Here is a 16,246-nt window from a genome sequence, read left to right as displayed (position 1 = left end):
CCTCAATGTGTTTTAGGTACCTCTCCATATAGATTATTATGTCTATGTACAATATTTATATTTTTTACAATTATCTGGCTGCCCCTGTTCTAATTGAAATAATACCACAAATCTGGGATTTTTTTTTATTCGACCAGTAAAACATGATGACAGACACAGTCTCTAGTATTTTTCTCTCTCTAATTTTACCTCCTAAAACCTCTGAAAAACGGTGTGACGACTGGAGCTGTCGCCCCGTACACAGTGTTCCCCTAAGGCTTTCTACAGTGACGAGCTCCCGGTAACGGTCACGAGATTGAACGGGGTTGTAAAAATGATCATACCACCACTGCGCAATCAATCAGTCAATCGGTCAACCAGCCAATCAATCAATCAATCAATCAATCAATCAACCAACCGGCACAACACGACTTTAAAGAAAACGGACGACTTTAACACCACACCATATGCAGGTTCAAAAATACAGTACATCTTGATTCTGGGAAATAAATGAACAACAACGGCGATATGCACGGCATACAAACGCATGCTCGCTCACTCCTCAACACGCACACACACGCACACACACACACACACACACACACACACACACACACACACACACACAGTCAGGCTACATGTTGTAGGCCACATAGATGGGGTCCAGCTGGTCTTGTAAGAAGCCGTCACGGAGGTGCATGCGCTGTTTCTCGCCACGGGAGTTGATCGGGATGACGCCGATGTCCGTCACCACGACCACGCCCACGATCAGGTAGTGCTCCTCCAGCACTGCCTTGGTCACCATGGGAACCAGGTCCAGGGCCTCCTGCTCGGAGCCCTCCAGCTCCACCACCACCACCAGCAGGTTGGTCCAGGGGAACACCGCGCTGAGGAGGAAACAGATTCAATCCATTAGTCAAACAACAGAAAATGAATCGGCAGCTATTGTGATTATTAAATAATCCTTTTACTAACTTTTTTTTAAACATTTAAACATTTTCATGTTTCTTACAGCTCCAGTGTACAGGGTGTAGGGGCATCTATTGGCAGAAACTGTATAAATTATTAAAGACTAATTACTAAATAAGTTTCTGCTGAAGGGTGGCGGGGCTCAGCCTTAGAGATAGGGTGAGGCGCTCCCGTTAGTGGTGTTCCCACGTCCAACTGGTAGGGGGCCCTGGGGCAGACCCAGAACACGCTGGAGGGATTATATATCTTGTCTGGCCCGGCAACACTTGGGATTGCTAAGGAGGAGCTAGAAAGCGTTGCTGGGGAGAGGGGCATTTGGAGTACTTTGTTCAGCCTGCAACCCCGCGACCTGGCCTCGGACAAGTGGTCGAAAATGAACTGTTGTGCATTTGTGTCGGTCAGTGTAGTTGTACTACAAGCTTTGCACACAGCAGAAGTTTCAGTTCTGCAACCTCATCGCTAAATGCTACCAAATCTTACACACTGAACATTTACATGTGGGAATTTGATGCTTTTCTTTGTCATACATGATAACAAACTGAAAAACTTTTGATTTTTGGACATGTTGGATAGCATACCGTTAGAAGACTCACCTTGGGCTCTGGGAAATTACACAGGGCATGTTCCACTTTTTTTTGACATTTCTTTAATGAAACGATTCATTGAGAAAATAATGGGCAGATTAATCAATAATGAAAATAACTGTATGTTGCAGCCCTTTTTAAATCTATTACCTATAGTGATTTCTATTGTTAAAACTGCATTCATTGATTTTTTGAGCCAATAAAACATGTGCCATATTTGTTTTGACAAATATTTGACTATTTGCACAAATATCTGGCTGTTTAGCTGCTAAATGTTCCACTTCACTTTTTTTTTTGTCGTTGACAACATCATATAATCAACCACATCATATTATGGTGGTTGGATCTATGTGGGCAATAGGGCTGTCCCAAATACCATTTTTTAACATTCGGACCTTCGGCAGAATTTATAACGAATATTCATGTGTGTGGGTGTGTGTGTGTGTGTATGTGTGTGTGTGCCTCCCCGGTCCGCCTCTGGGGGTTTTTTGGACCTAATTGTATTGCGGAGTTTTGCACAGCGGCGACCGGATCTTTGCTCTCAAACCATAAAAAATGTGATGGTACAACAGTCTCCTTCAGTACATTATTCTATGCTTTCTTTTGATTGTCACATTGGCTAGTCATCCTGTTTAATTTGTCTTCTGATTAAATCGGAACTGTTGAAACAAGTTGTAGGAAGCCTCTGCAAGTAATTGGTTGCTGGCAGACACTCTGTGCTGCAATAAAATGGTTAATCAGCAGTGCCGTGCACTGTAGAGCCGATGCGCTGCTGGTTCTGCCGGCTTGAATAGAATATAATGTCTATAGCCTTACTGTTGTGTACAGCCTTATAGACTGAGCTGAGTAGTGATGCGCGGGTCGACCCGTAACCCGCGGGACCCGCAAATGGACCTGCGGGTCGGGCAGCAGTGATCGTCTGTTAAATCGGTCTGTAAATGATATTTTGACATTATTGGCTATTACTGTCATCGCATCTGATGGTACTGATGCGTTGAGCAGGTGACAGTCCGCGGCCGTTTTCAAAACACACTTGTGTCACGCACTCCAAAAGAAACTTTGTCAAACGTTGACAAAAACGGTTCCATAATTCATATTAAATTCAGAAGATAACGAAAAAACAGCTACAAGTTAGAGGGAATAGTGATAAAGTGGTAAAACTTGGCATTGATCCACAGCCTCAGACAGATGCGCTCAAGCGTGCCGTGCGCACAAGCTGCGTTGGTAGGCTAGACTATATTTTCACATTTTTAACAATGTAATTTAAAAGTTTTGATTTTTATTGATAACCTACATTTACCAACAACAAAAAGACTACATTTAGCACCAAAAAAATATGTTAAAAAATAAATAAATAAATAAATTAATTAATTAAAAAAAAAAAAAAAAAAAAAAAAAGAATATCGAATACAGGGCAGCACGGTGGTGTGGTGGTTAGCACTCTCGCCTCACAGCAAGAGGGTTGCCGGTTCGATCCCGGGCGTGGGAGCCCTTCTGTGCGGAGTTTGCATGTTCTCCCCGTGTCAGCGTGGGTTCTCTCCAGGCACTCCGGCTTCCTCCCACAGTCCAAAGACATGCAGATTGGGGACTAGGTTAATTGATAACTCTAAATTGCCCGTAGGTGTGAATGTGAGCGTGAATGGTTGTTTGTCTCTATGTGTCAGCCCTGCGATAGTCTGGCGACCTGTCCAGGGTGTACCCTGCCTCTCGCCCGATGTCAGCTGGGATAGGCTCCAGCCCCCCCGCGACCCTCAAGAGGATGAAGCGGTTAGAAGATGAATGAATGAATGAATATCGAATACCAAATTTTCATAACGAATACCTACCCATAGAAACGAATATTCGAATATCCAAATATTTGGGTACAGCCCTAGTGGGCAATAATGTTTATCCCACACCTGGTGAAAGGGAGGGTTTGCTGATATGACCAGTAATAAATTGAGCCAACAGAAATTGATCTATCAGTTTGTGCCTTACTGTTTATACTGAGGTACGTACAGGTACTATCCTTTTAAAATCTGACTGAGACTTTATTTTAAAGGACTTTTGCAACATTATGATAAGATATTTAGATTTTTAGGGAAACTACAGCTGATTTTTTCAAAAGAAATTCTTAAAAAAAGACTTAAGGACATTGACAATATGCTAATATAGTGATATCACAATATATCGTTGCATATACTGAGATAGAGGATTTCATCTATATCACCCACAAGTAAGCCAAGTACACTTTGGTTTTTCACGTGTACAGGAGATGGGGACATCCTGAGTGGGGTTTTATTATTTTATTTAATTTTAGAAAAAATGAATCAGGGAAACCTCAATTTTATTATTCAGTTAATATATCTGTTGACAGTAGAAATGTTGAGATCAAACCAAGACCTACCACTCCATGATGCTCTTGTGGGCGCGGATGACGGAGGTCTCGATGTCGATTGGATGGTACCTCATTCCCCTCAGCTCCATGGCCTCCTCCAGAGCCCCCACCACGAACAGAGCATCATGTCTCTCTGTTTGCAGAAGGAGACAAACAGATGTTGGTGCAGCAAGTAGAGAGATGGAGCTGAGGAAACATAGGAGTCAGAGAGGAAAACTAACCTCCGTTGGCATCGGTGAGCTCGGTGCGGCGGAGGAAGCCCAGGTATCCCGTCCTGGCCCAGACCGTCTGAGTGTCTCCGAAACTGAGTCTGGAGTTAAAGTGATCAGACTGAAGAACCTCCTCGCCGTAGCCGCTGTAGTAACCGCTGCCGTTATGAGCGCTGTGCACCCAGATCTACAGGAGGAACAGAAGAGAGTCTAAATATGTATTTATTATACATGCCTGGCAGCACAGAAGATCTAAACAATCAGCACAGTTTCAAGATAATCAATGTCAACGTCACTGTGACCTCATGTCCGTCTCATTCTTGTGAACACGATATCTTAAGCAGGCCCTTAGGTAATTTCCTCTAATTTGGCACAAATGTCCACTTGGACTCAACAATGAACTGATTAGAGTTTGGTGGTCAAAGGTCACTGTGAGCTCACAAAACATGGGTTTGGCCATAACTCAAGAATTCTTACACAAATTATGACAAAATGTACCTATTCTAACAGGATAAAATGATGAAGTGATGACATTTTATATCGAAAAGGTCAAAGGTCAGCTTCACTGTGACATCATAATGTTCTACACAAACACTTGTCTGGGCATTACTCAACATCATATCTCAGGAACAGAAGGGGAGATATTTGGTCAGATACTGAAGTGGTGACACTAATCTTGAAACTGTGCTGATCATGTTCAAAAGAATGATACAGACGGACGGAGAGCAACCTGAAAACATAATTCCTCTGGTGCATGATGTGATTTTGCCAAGTAGGACATGCTACTGGATCAACATCAAACATCACGTTCTTGCTTCTGGCTTCTTTCTAAATTCCTTCTTTAGAGCTAAGCTCCCAAAATGAAGTTGTTCTATTGTGCTAACTTCAATTTCGAAAGCTAGCTTAGCTCTGAAGAAGCACAAAGGAATTTCACAAGAAGCATAGGAGCGGCACACTGATGACGTCAGAGGGCTGTGATTGGTTGACGGCAATGTTGGTCCTGGAATGTGATGTGGGCTGTTGATCCAGGAGCATGTTCTACTTGGCAAAATCACGTCCTGCTTCCTCCGGCCACGGCTATCGCCAGAGTGAAGGTGAAAAAAGGAGGCAGAAAACTAAATAAAGACTTAAAATGAGAGGGAGAAAGACAGGAAGAAAAGGAAAAACAAAAAATAGACAGAAAAGATAAAAAAAGGCAGGAAGAAAAAGAAAAGGCAACAGAGAAGCTAAGAAAGGAAAGAGAGACAAAAAAAGTGATACAAAAAAATGAAAAGAAAAACCAAGAGGATAAAGCGATGAAAAAAGAAAGAAAGACAGAAAGACAGAATTCATATTTGTCGACCTCTCCGAGGTGGGAGTCTCCAAGCGGTCCTTTGGTCTCTGGGTTGGCAATGATGATACGAACTCCGGGTAGGATCTGGAAAAAGAAAAATCAGTTGCCATGGTTACCGCTTTACTCTGACTCACGTCTTTGATTCCAGCATGAATACAACTCCCAAAATAGACCCAGCTGTTTAGATTGAACACACAAGTACAGTTCACAACTTCATCTTCCAACAGCTTACACACACACACACACACACACAGACACAACCAACACACAGAAACACAATAAAACACAGTGTTCAGAAAGCATTAACTGAAAGGAAGGACCGACTGGTAAACAGACCATTTTCCCTCTTTCCTCCTCCCACATACAGTGAGTCAAAATAAACAGCAGGTTGATCGATGACCGGCCCTGAAACATGACGTCCTCTCTTTGTGTGTCAGTGTGGGGGAAGAAGAGACACGAATGTCTCATCAGGCTCCAAGAAAAGACGCATCATGCAGCCACAAAGATTCACTTTCCTCACAGATCAGAACTGTTTTTTAAATCATCCATCAAACAGTGATTAATTCAGTAAATTTAGTCTGTCAAACATGACTTTCCATGAGTGTCTTAAATAGTAAAATCCAGGAATGTAAAAGTAGCCTGTCCATGTAGGAAACAGATATGCTTAAAGTTAGGAGCATTCGTATTGTATCATGGACTAAAATCTTTGCAGGTGAATTTCAACAAGAGTCTACAGTCTAAAAAAGATAAAAAGGTGACAGAAATACTTCAAAAAGAAATTAAACAATAAAATATTTAACATAAAAAAAATAAAAAGGAAAGGAAGAAAGAAAGAGAGAGAGATAGAGAAAACAAAAAAGAAACAGAAGAGTAAAAATATAACAAAAACACAAAAAGAAAAGGCCATGAAAAAGTTAAGTTAAAGTTAAGATTTCCCTGTTTTAAAAGTGAAAAGGCAAGTAAGCAAAGGCTGATGAGTGTTTTCAGGAGATTTAAATTATTTTACTGGCAACTCTGAAAACAGTTGCTTTCAGATATAAAAATGTTAAAAAAAAAAACAAAACAGTTGTGGTTAATTTGCAGATTATTTCCTCTCTGATACATGTGACTGATTTTCTGTGTCATGTCAGCAGATGTCCTCTTGTTGTTTCACAAAGTTTTGAATCCATTAACACAAACTTTCCTCTCTCAGAGTGTCTCTTACATATGTTCTGTCATTATGCGACACTGTCAGCTCTCCTGCTGACCTCGCCGACAGAGTTTGGTTAGTTGCTAAGAGATCTGTGATGAAACTGAAATAAGTGCCGCTCAGCAATCAGATGAGAACAATGTAATTTGCTCCTGGATTAAAGGCAGCAGATTTCAAGTGCTGCAGGAGGACTTAGTATTTAGTGAGAGATGACTCATCTCCTCTTCTGCAAAAAGACGATGTTTCAAAAAGCTTTTTGGAGACATTTTCTGTCTTTATCAACACAGGACAAATAACCAAGGAATCAGCTTGAAACTTGTTTAGTTACAGGGTTTGGTCAAAAACACCTGTTACCTTTTCAGGAGTGCCTGCATCGCATTTTATTTCATTCTGTCAAAAGCAAGCTTAAAGTTTGCTTTTAGATGTAGCATTAAAAATGTTCCCTGCCTTCTATTTCTACTAGTGATATGCATATCCACATCTGATAGATTATCCTCTGATAAATGAGAAATGTAAATGTTACTATTCAGATAATGGAAATTCAGCTGATTCTTACATCTTTTTAACCCTTGTAATATGGATCATCTTCTCACAAAAGCTGTAAAACAATAGTCTCATGCAACAAAGTACCTGTTTAGTGTCGGAAAATGTCTATCCTATCCATAGAAAGTGTATCAAATACAGTAGATGTCAGTCTGCCCACCCCCTGTTTAAAGAAACAGCCTGGAGTCTGGCATGGAAGCTAAGCAATCTACTGGTGTGGAGGGGTCAGCAACAAAATGTATTTTAGCCACCTAACAAAAGGTCTCTCCTCAAAAAAACATATCAGTATCAGTTTAAATGTACACTATATCGAGAGACTTTCACTTCTTCACCTTAATGTCAGACAGTGATTTCCAACAGGAAAACGAAGCTGTTACATCGCTATCTTTAAAGTCAGAGAAAAACACTGGTTTAACTGAACACAGCTGGGCACAGGAGCTGCTAGTCTACCACTACCTCATGCAGTTATTATGTTTGTATAATTATGTGCCTTTGGTCTTTAAAAGTTTTAGTTCGGAGTCACCAAGGTAACACAATAACACAAATCTGATTGAAGCAGCTGTAGACCAGCAGCTCTTGTGTTCAGCAAGCTAAAATTACTGTTTTTGTCAATGGAGTCTGGTGGCTTTGGCGAGTGCATGGATGGAGAATTGAAGCTGTTAACTGCTCCCTGTCGGACCAGACGATCTGACGGGAAGGTAAAATGGTGAAAATATTCACAACACAGCATACTCTTAAAACTGTTATTGATTCTTTCAGGTGGCTAAAATATGTCTTGCTGTTGACCCATCCACAACAGCACATGGCTTAGCTTCCGTGTCGGACTCCAGCCTGTTTCTTCAAACTGGGGGCATGCTGACTGACATCTACTGTTTGTAATACACCGATCATACAACCATACTTAAAAAAATTCAAACCACCCCGTTAATGGCTCTTTCAGCAGCATAAAAAAGAAAAATATATCCTTATGGTAACTTTAATCTGTTTAGAAAAACTAACGACAGATGGAAAATAAGCTCTAGTTTTAAACATTAGCAGTTATTGTCCTCTTCACTATCTGCAAATGCAAGAGTAAAGTTTTCAGTATTGTTTTGGATCTGCTACAACTAACAGATCACTTTCATTCATTCATTTAATGCAATATCAGTGCAGGTTTTATTTCTACCTTGGCAACAATACAAAGACAGAAAGGATGTTGCTTGTTATGTGTGAAGACGGACATGAACAGAAACAAAATGTACAAGCTGTGATCACATGGTAACCTGGACGCCCCAACATGTGTCATTCTTTAAATGTCTTCTATAAATAAACTGAGCTGAGTGTATCTACTGAATGTGGGCGAGTCCTGTACTGCAGGTTATGATATCTTCTTCCACCATCTGCCAGGATGTGATGAGTGGTTGAATAATTATCTCTAAATCACGAGTTAAGCGTCTTGTTATCTTGGAGTTTCCTCGTGATAACTAGACAGTTATCTTGAGTAGACGATGTTTTGCTTTATCATCAAAAAAAACTTTATTTGTCCAAAATAACGACAAACTTAAGAGCAACTTAAAGGGATACTTCACATCTTTTGAAGTGGGGTTGTAAGAGGCACTTATCAATAGTCAGTGTATGACATACAGTTGATGGCAGTCTGCACAGTCTGGAGAAGCAGCAAAACAAATTTCAGCCACCGGAATCAAAGGAGGCGTGACACGTAACATAACATGTTATATGGTGGTTGATCTTGTACTCTGCTCGGAGGGTAAGGAGCTCGCTGATCTCATTGCTTTCCCAATTTGCGGACATTTACCTCCACTGTTCTTCTTTGAGTTAGCCACTAACTGCTGACAGCTTTTTATTTCTCCCGCAGTAGGTCGCACTCACAACATGTCGTCAAATATCACACCAATGCCGCTCATGATTCCTTCCAGCCGATTGTCCTGTTTATACAGACACCATTTCAGCGCTGTTACAACCTCCCGTGGTAGATTAAAGGCGAGACAACTCATTCTTCATTCCACAATCATACCTTATATACAGCACAGTGAGATAGGATAATGGTGCCATATTCCTCCCTTAAAAAAGCAGCGTAAAGTGTTTTTTTGATGCTGTTTGGCATGTCAGAGACGGGCAGCTCACCCTCCACATGCTAATGTGTGCTCCCCCCTTTTTTTCTGACAACTTCAGATCCAGATGTTCAGGAGGTTTTTTACCAGGAGCCAAATTATCCACAGAGGTCTCTTCCTCTCCAAAACAAACAGACCAGGTGATTTACACGGGCAAAAACACTGAATAAAACAGTTTCACGTTACAAATCAGCATTTTCCTGACGCTGCTCATTGCAGATGGGTTTCTAACTTAGGTGGCCGACGCTAAAACGCAAATGGCCCAATCTAGAGCCAGTGTGTGGTTTGTCCGTTCTGGACTACCACAGAAACATGGCGGTGCAACATGGTGATTTCCATAAACAAAGACCTGCTCCCTATGTAGATATAAATGGCTCCATCTAAGGTAACAAAAACACAACAATTCTTAAAATATGTTTTGCTGCTGCCCCCATCCACAACAGTACATTGCTTAGCTTCAATGTCAGTACTCTAGTCTGCTTCTCCAAATTGGGGCGTGCCAACCACCGTCTACAACCCTGTTTAAAAAATCCTAATGATCCCTTTAATAACTAAAATATCTGTATCTGACTTCCAGTGGTTTTACTTTCACCTTGATGTTGTGTGTTTTCTGCTCTACAAGAAACAAAACAAACAAAACAAAAAAGATTTTAGAAACCATCTGATGATTAGGCAGACAGGGAGGATGGATGTTTCAGGGCTTGCCACGGACTCAAATCTGCTGTCTGCTTTGACTCACTGCATGTGGGAGGACGTGAAGTTGAGAGCAGAAACAGTCGGATCTTCTCCTGTCATTCATTTTGCTACCATTTTAGTGCATGTGAAGAGTTGTTTCCTTGTGAGCTCATATCTGTTGTGTGTCCTCCACTGTAAGAGACATTTTCTTAAAAGAGTCCTCGACAAGTTAAATTTTGAAATAGCTGTTATTTAATTTGCTTTATTTTGATCTCCTTTGGTTCAACACACAAAGTCATGAATCATATCTTGCTACAGACCTCTCAGATCCGAGTCTCAAGGGAAGTAAATGGGTGTCTGTGCAATTTTATTGTATCCATTGACCTTTTTGAGAAGCGCTCTGTTTTAACCTACATTTTTGATTTAACCCAACCTACAATCTCAATTTCGGACAAAGTCTTTAACTTGTAAACATACCCATATGCTACATATGATCTTAATGAAGATCTGAAGTACACTTACCTTGCCAGACTCCATTAATGGCAGACTGTGAGGAGAACCTCTCTCCACCAACCGAACCCTGAAACACATTTACATGTGTAAATGTCACAATTATGTACAAGGAAATTATGTAAAAGGAAAATTAAAAAAGGAAAGCTGACAAGACAGAATGTGGTACCTGTCATGACGTAGTGCTCTCATGTCCACATACACAGTCGTAGGGTCTGGTCCTGAAGTGCCCTGCAGCCAATCACAACAGACACAGTGAGCATGTGACCAGAATCAAACACCAGTTACAGCTGCACCAGTTTCCTCAGAGATAAAGTCGGTTTGCCATGAGATAAAGACTTATTTTTTAAGTACTGGAGTGTTTTCTGGCTCTTGTAGCAGTGAGATGAAATTGGCAATATCTTTGCCAACACCATTCCACACCAAAACAATACTTTACAATACTTCTGTTGTTTAAGGAACACAAAACATGTTTTTCTCCCAAAGCTTTTTTGTCTTTTAACAAAAGACACTAAAGTTTTAAATGTTGTCTAAATACAAGCAGCCAAACCTTTTTGTTAAAGAAAAAAAAAAGACTAAAATTAACATGATTTTGATGTGAATTAGGAATTATCTGGTCAAAGAATAAGTAAGAAAGATAACAGATCAGACCATTTATTTAATGCCATATTAGGGATGGGTTCTGAAACCCGGTATTAAACGGGCCCCAGGGATGAATTATTACAGACTGTAGTACTGATAAGCAATGACGTTACTAATTTATTATAACGCTGCAGCCTGTCAGTGTCGGGGCTGCTCCTTCACAAACACACACACACACTCCCACACAACACAGAGTGAAGTCAGCAAACATCAGAGCGAAGAGGCCACGGCAGAGACAAAGTGATGATAACTTGAAGATTACTTGAGATGACGATAGTAACGGTTGTACCTATAAGTGCAATTACACCTTGCTGAGTAAAAAGCCAGTATTTTACCAACACATCAAGAGTTATTTGAATCTGCTCTGTCTTTCTTCCCTCAACAAGTACAGCTCTCTAGCAAACAAGCTCAAATGAAAGCTGTCTATATGTAGTCTACCTGTTCAGCTCAGTTTGCCACGTTATCTTAAAATTTACCAGCAGTAACTTTACCTGCAGTCAGAGTGATTCCATCAGCAGCAGAGGAAGGAGGACAGAGAACAGGAGCATGGACTAAAACTGACTGATCTCTTTCTTTTTTCTAAACTTTTTTTTTTTTTTCCCCGTTCAAGGTTTTTTTGGGGGAGTTTTTCCTTATCTGCTGCGAGGGTCCTAAGGACAGAGACAGACTGTGATTTGTGATATTGGGATTTATTTGATTAATTTGATTAATATTTGATAAACTTCAATCAGGATTTTGATGTCAGGGATGGGATTTATTTTATTGACATTTAGATTTGTTTACAGTGAGATATTAAGTTTATATGGTGACTTTGCTGTTGTACACATGATAGTTTCTGCTCTAGAAACAACACATATATATTATAATTAAGATATTTAATAAAATATTAGATTCATTTATGTTTACATATCTAATGGGGGGAGAAAAAACAGTAGGGATGTCAATAAAGAGCTAAACCGATAAAAAGTATCAATAAGGGCATTAGTATCACTGGAAACGATAACCATCCATGTTATTCTCACACTGATGCCAAGGATTCTTTTATTTTGACACACAGATTATATTGCAACATTTAGACTGTGTGTGCAGCAGCGTGTTTTTACCTGCAGGCAGATGGCCAGGTTAACTCTGCAGCCGAAGGCCGTGCTGACGGATCGTGGGTGAAGGCCGAGGTCTTTGAAGAGCTTAGAGAAGGAGTGTGTGAGTGACATCCTGGGCCTCTCCTCCGCCACCACAACACAAGCTCGAACCCGGGACAGATCCAGACCCCGAGCCTGGAACAGTGACGGGAAGAAACATCTCATCACTGAGGGGCTACTTCATATGCATATGGGGGTTTTCATTGTGAGAGTGTTGAATGGAATGAGAAATAATAATCATAGATATATATTCTTTTTGTCTTTCTTTTTCTTTTGCAGAAGCCTTCTATACCCCTCACTAATTTTATGTAATTTAATCCTGTTTTTTAGTACTGGCTTCAGTTTTTAGGATAGGTATTTGTATACACTTCTAGCTGCCTACCTCTAACAAGCTTTTGTTTACAGTAATGTATCAGTATAAGAAGACCCAAATCCATGTAGTCCAGGTGCAGCATCCCAGGAAAAGTAACTGTAAATTAAACCTCCCAAAAGAGTCACAACACTGTAAAAAGTTCTTCTTTATTTTCATAGAAAAAGTCTGATTCCTCTGCAGCTATAGGAAAGATCATTTGGGCATGAATCATTAACATTTTAACAGAAGAAGAAGACAACAGTGTTGTGAGTCCTTTTGGAGGTAAAAGTTGTGTTTTATGCTCCATAAATAAAGAAAGGACAGTTTGAGGGTTCAGCATTGATTTGTGCTTATGGCTCCATGACAGTGTCGGTCCTCACAAGTAGAGAAATAGAAAGGTGTGTCTAAGTAAAGAGCATTTGTACTTTTCCTTCTGCGTTCAGCCTTCAGTCTCCATGGAGACTTAAAAGAAAGATAATCACTAAAATTAACTCTGCTGTGACCAATCAGAGGCGTCGGTGACTTCAGCACTCAGACGAGGCCTCAGGCTCAGCAGACAGAGACTCAGTTGGACTTTATTAGAGGACAGATGTCTGCTGTAGAGGAGTGGAGTCAGTTAGACAACCTCAGAGGCGGGGAGTTTATCTGACTGTTCATATTAAGCCACAGGACGAGTGTTGAGTTTAAGGGCACAGATGGATTTTGGGAAAAGTGACCAGCAGACACGAGACAAATCACCTGACTGTGACTGAAGTCAGAGCTGGTCTGTCAGCTGTTGACAGGTAACCAGACTTCAAGGGTTGGTCCAGTGTAAAAACTTTCAAGCCAGTTTGATATTATAAGTCAGACAATGGACCAGTGTGCCACATCCTACCACTAGGTGTCGCACTCGACTCAGCAGCTGCTCCTAAGTGGAACTAATGAGTAACAATAATGAGTGCAAATGCTCCTCTAAGCTGGTAGCCAACCACCAATAAAGACTAAAGAAGAAGATGCAGAGAGTAAAGCAGCTGAAGAGGGTGAAGCAGCAGCAACATATTGCTTCTTGTGTGTTTTTCGGCTCACCTCTTTTATCAGGTTAAAATCCAAAATGTTGCAGCATAGGCACGATTTTAGTTTTCTCTGGGAGACTAATTGCCATGTCTCGTCTCGTCATGTCAGTTTCATTTTAATTTTGGTTTCAATAGCCCGACACCCATTAACCAGTGAGTGTCCAGTTAATTTTTTAGGAAAAAACAAATGCAAAAGGATGTAAAGTCCAAGAGGCTTCTCCTTTTACTCCAGTAAGTTAGCTGGTGTTCATATCTTGCTTTTTGATTTATTTTCTGTTGGTTTTGTTGACAGAAAGCTGCCTTAATATGAGGAAACACTGTTGCCACAGCCGACCCTCCAGTCTGCATTGGTTAGCTAATGTTAGCTCTGGCCGCTCTGCATTGCACACCTTCCATGTCCGATGGGAGCTAGCTAGCTAGCCGCTCATTTAGCAGTTACTGTTGGCAACACTTTCCCAACCCATGGTGGCAGGACAGCATTTAGGGATGTCAACACTCCCTATGTGTCACCCCAAAAAAAGAACTTTTTTAGAAACAAACACAACTTGCACTGCAGAAACAATGATCTGATGTTTTGTTTTTTATTTCTGTGAAGTAAAATAATCAGCAAATTAAGTTTTATTTCTCTAATTCACTCACTTAACACCCTCTCATTCTGTATTTCTCTGTTTTCTCTGATCATGTAGCATGATTTTCAAAAGTATTTTTGTTTTTCTACTGAGTAGTACAGCTGAGTTTAATGGAAAGACCATCTTTCCTGTGGTGAAATACTTCTTTGACTGCTGCTTCATCTTCACACACAGCAAGTCAACACACTGTTTTATAACTGTGGTGTCATGAGGAACACTAAATCAGGAGATTTTCAGGAGCCAGGATCCACAACGTGAGCTGTGTTCCTGCAGTCAAAACGTTGCTAAAAATGTGTCTATAAAACTTCCTGTGGTTGAAAATGGTTTGAATATATTCAATAAATGTCACATTTAACACTTGAATCGACATGTTGGTTGTATCAGTGTCTTGCTGACCTTGAGCGCCTCGGTCTGCAGGCCGAGTCCTTTGGTGCAGAGCTCCATGACACTGTAGGAGCAGAAGGTGTCTCGCACCCTCAGCTGGCTGACGGCCAGCAGCCACAGTGCCGGGTTGGACTCCAGCTCCACCGGGGGAATCAGGATAGACTGGTGACCTGAATACACACTGCAGAACACACAAACACCCTTTCTTTTAATGGTTACTGCCAATAAAAGGACTATTTATCCGTTATATAACCAGTTGGTCTCGTTGAGATTGAGATGGATTTTCCAGATAGTCATTTATTTTAACAATCAGGTGCAAATGTGAGTTATTGTTGCTTTAAAGTCAGTGAAGAGGAGAAATTCTCATAGCAAAGGTGATTTGCAGTCTTCTTTGTTTATAAAACAATCTGCTCTCCAAGTTCACAATTTATGAGCTGAGGATTTAAAACTAAGCAGACCTGAGATCTGGAAGTTTCAGACTGAGAGTTTCACTGATAAAATGTCTGTTTATGTTATCCAGAGACAACTTTCTGACATAACTCACAGTGTGTACCAAACCTTGTATAATAATATAAAAAGGCACTTTGGCAAACGATTGTCAGTGATTATAAAAAACGTTATATAGCCAAAAGTATGTGGACACTTCTGGTTGGAGACTAGAAAGCTGTGATACAAACTGGGGGTGTTGAGGTTGTATCAGGCAGGAATATTCCAGTGAAAGATATGTTGCATTATGGGAAATGTAGGATCCAGTGTTTTCGGAGGTCGACTCATATTAGGAGTTTAAAGTCAGGAGATTTCGGCCTCTTTAAACCTGCAATAACTGATTTTTGTGTCCACTTGGTGGCAGCGGAAACAAGCTGTCAACACTGACATATCATCACCTCTTAAGGTGATAGCGTCTGCGAACAAACATTTAGGATGGGAAGTGAAATGATGCTATTATCAGTTCTGCTTATCAGTCCGATTCTTTATAAATTGCCTTATTGATTCCTGATCAATTTTCTGTGTGTAAAAAAAGTAGGCTGACAGGTTTTCTGCATCAAGGCAACTGCTATGTTATGTCTGAGTCTGATCGCATGCAGTGTACAAACAGAGTAGAAAAAGCATTATAATTTTACAGACATTAAAAGCAGCACTGTTTTCATCCCAGCAGAACAGACACATACATTTGATGTCACTGTTTTGAAATGCACAACTGTCAGGAACAACATGCTGGCATCGATTAAAGGAACTGATAAACTTGGAAACATATGATTGTGATGGATTCGATTATTTGCAACCAGTTGCCTGAAACTAGTTTTCAATCCCTATCCTATCTATTAACAAACACTTATTTATTTCCACATCCAACAGTTACAGAGCAACACAATGCTTCATTAGGAGTCTTTGTGTTTGTGTACACCTGATGAATTTCAGTCCAGTATTCTCTCTTTTAGCTCTGCTTTTGGTCTCCACCATCTCCTGAGGGAAATATCTGTCTCTTTAGCTGCTAAGTACTTCACTATGTTCACTAGTTAGTCCCTAACTGTGTCTCTCTGCTGCTGAGCAGGTAGAGTGTAGCTTTTT

General features: G+C 40.6%; 1 protein-coding gene across 3 annotated transcripts in view; it reads right to left on the bottom strand.

Moving 5' to 3' along the window:
- Positions 1 to 183: 183 nt before the first annotated feature.
- Positions 184 to 16,246, bottom strand: part of LOC117264638 (disco-interacting protein 2 homolog C-like) — a 90,798-nt gene continuing 74,735 nt past the window's right edge. For all 3 annotated transcript variants that reach the window (XM_033638761.2, XM_033638762.2, XM_033638763.2), the window contains 8 exons: positions 14,690 to 14,858; positions 12,225 to 12,395; positions 10,649 to 10,710; positions 10,492 to 10,549; positions 5,461 to 5,535; positions 4,131 to 4,305; positions 3,919 to 4,042; positions 184 to 866 (listed from right to left, as the gene is read on the bottom strand). In XM_033638761.2, the coding sequence (XP_033494652.1) occupies positions 614 to 866; positions 3,919 to 4,042; positions 4,131 to 4,305; positions 5,461 to 5,535; positions 10,492 to 10,549; positions 10,649 to 10,710; positions 12,225 to 12,395; positions 14,690 to 14,858 (1,087 nt within the window). In that variant the 3' untranslated portion in view covers positions 184 to 613. The remainder of the gene's footprint in view (positions 867 to 3,918; positions 4,043 to 4,130; positions 4,306 to 5,460; positions 5,536 to 10,491; positions 10,550 to 10,648; positions 10,711 to 12,224; positions 12,396 to 14,689; positions 14,859 to 16,246) is intronic.

The sequence above is a fragment of the Epinephelus lanceolatus genome, chromosome 20 (genome assembly GCF_041903045.1).
Source record: "Epinephelus lanceolatus isolate andai-2023 chromosome 20, ASM4190304v1, whole genome shotgun sequence".
Classification (NCBI taxonomy): Eukaryota; Metazoa; Chordata; class Actinopteri; order Perciformes; family Serranidae; genus Epinephelus; species Epinephelus lanceolatus.
The sequence above is the reverse complement of the archived record's forward strand: the minus strand, read 5'-3'. Positions and strand labels throughout refer to the sequence as shown.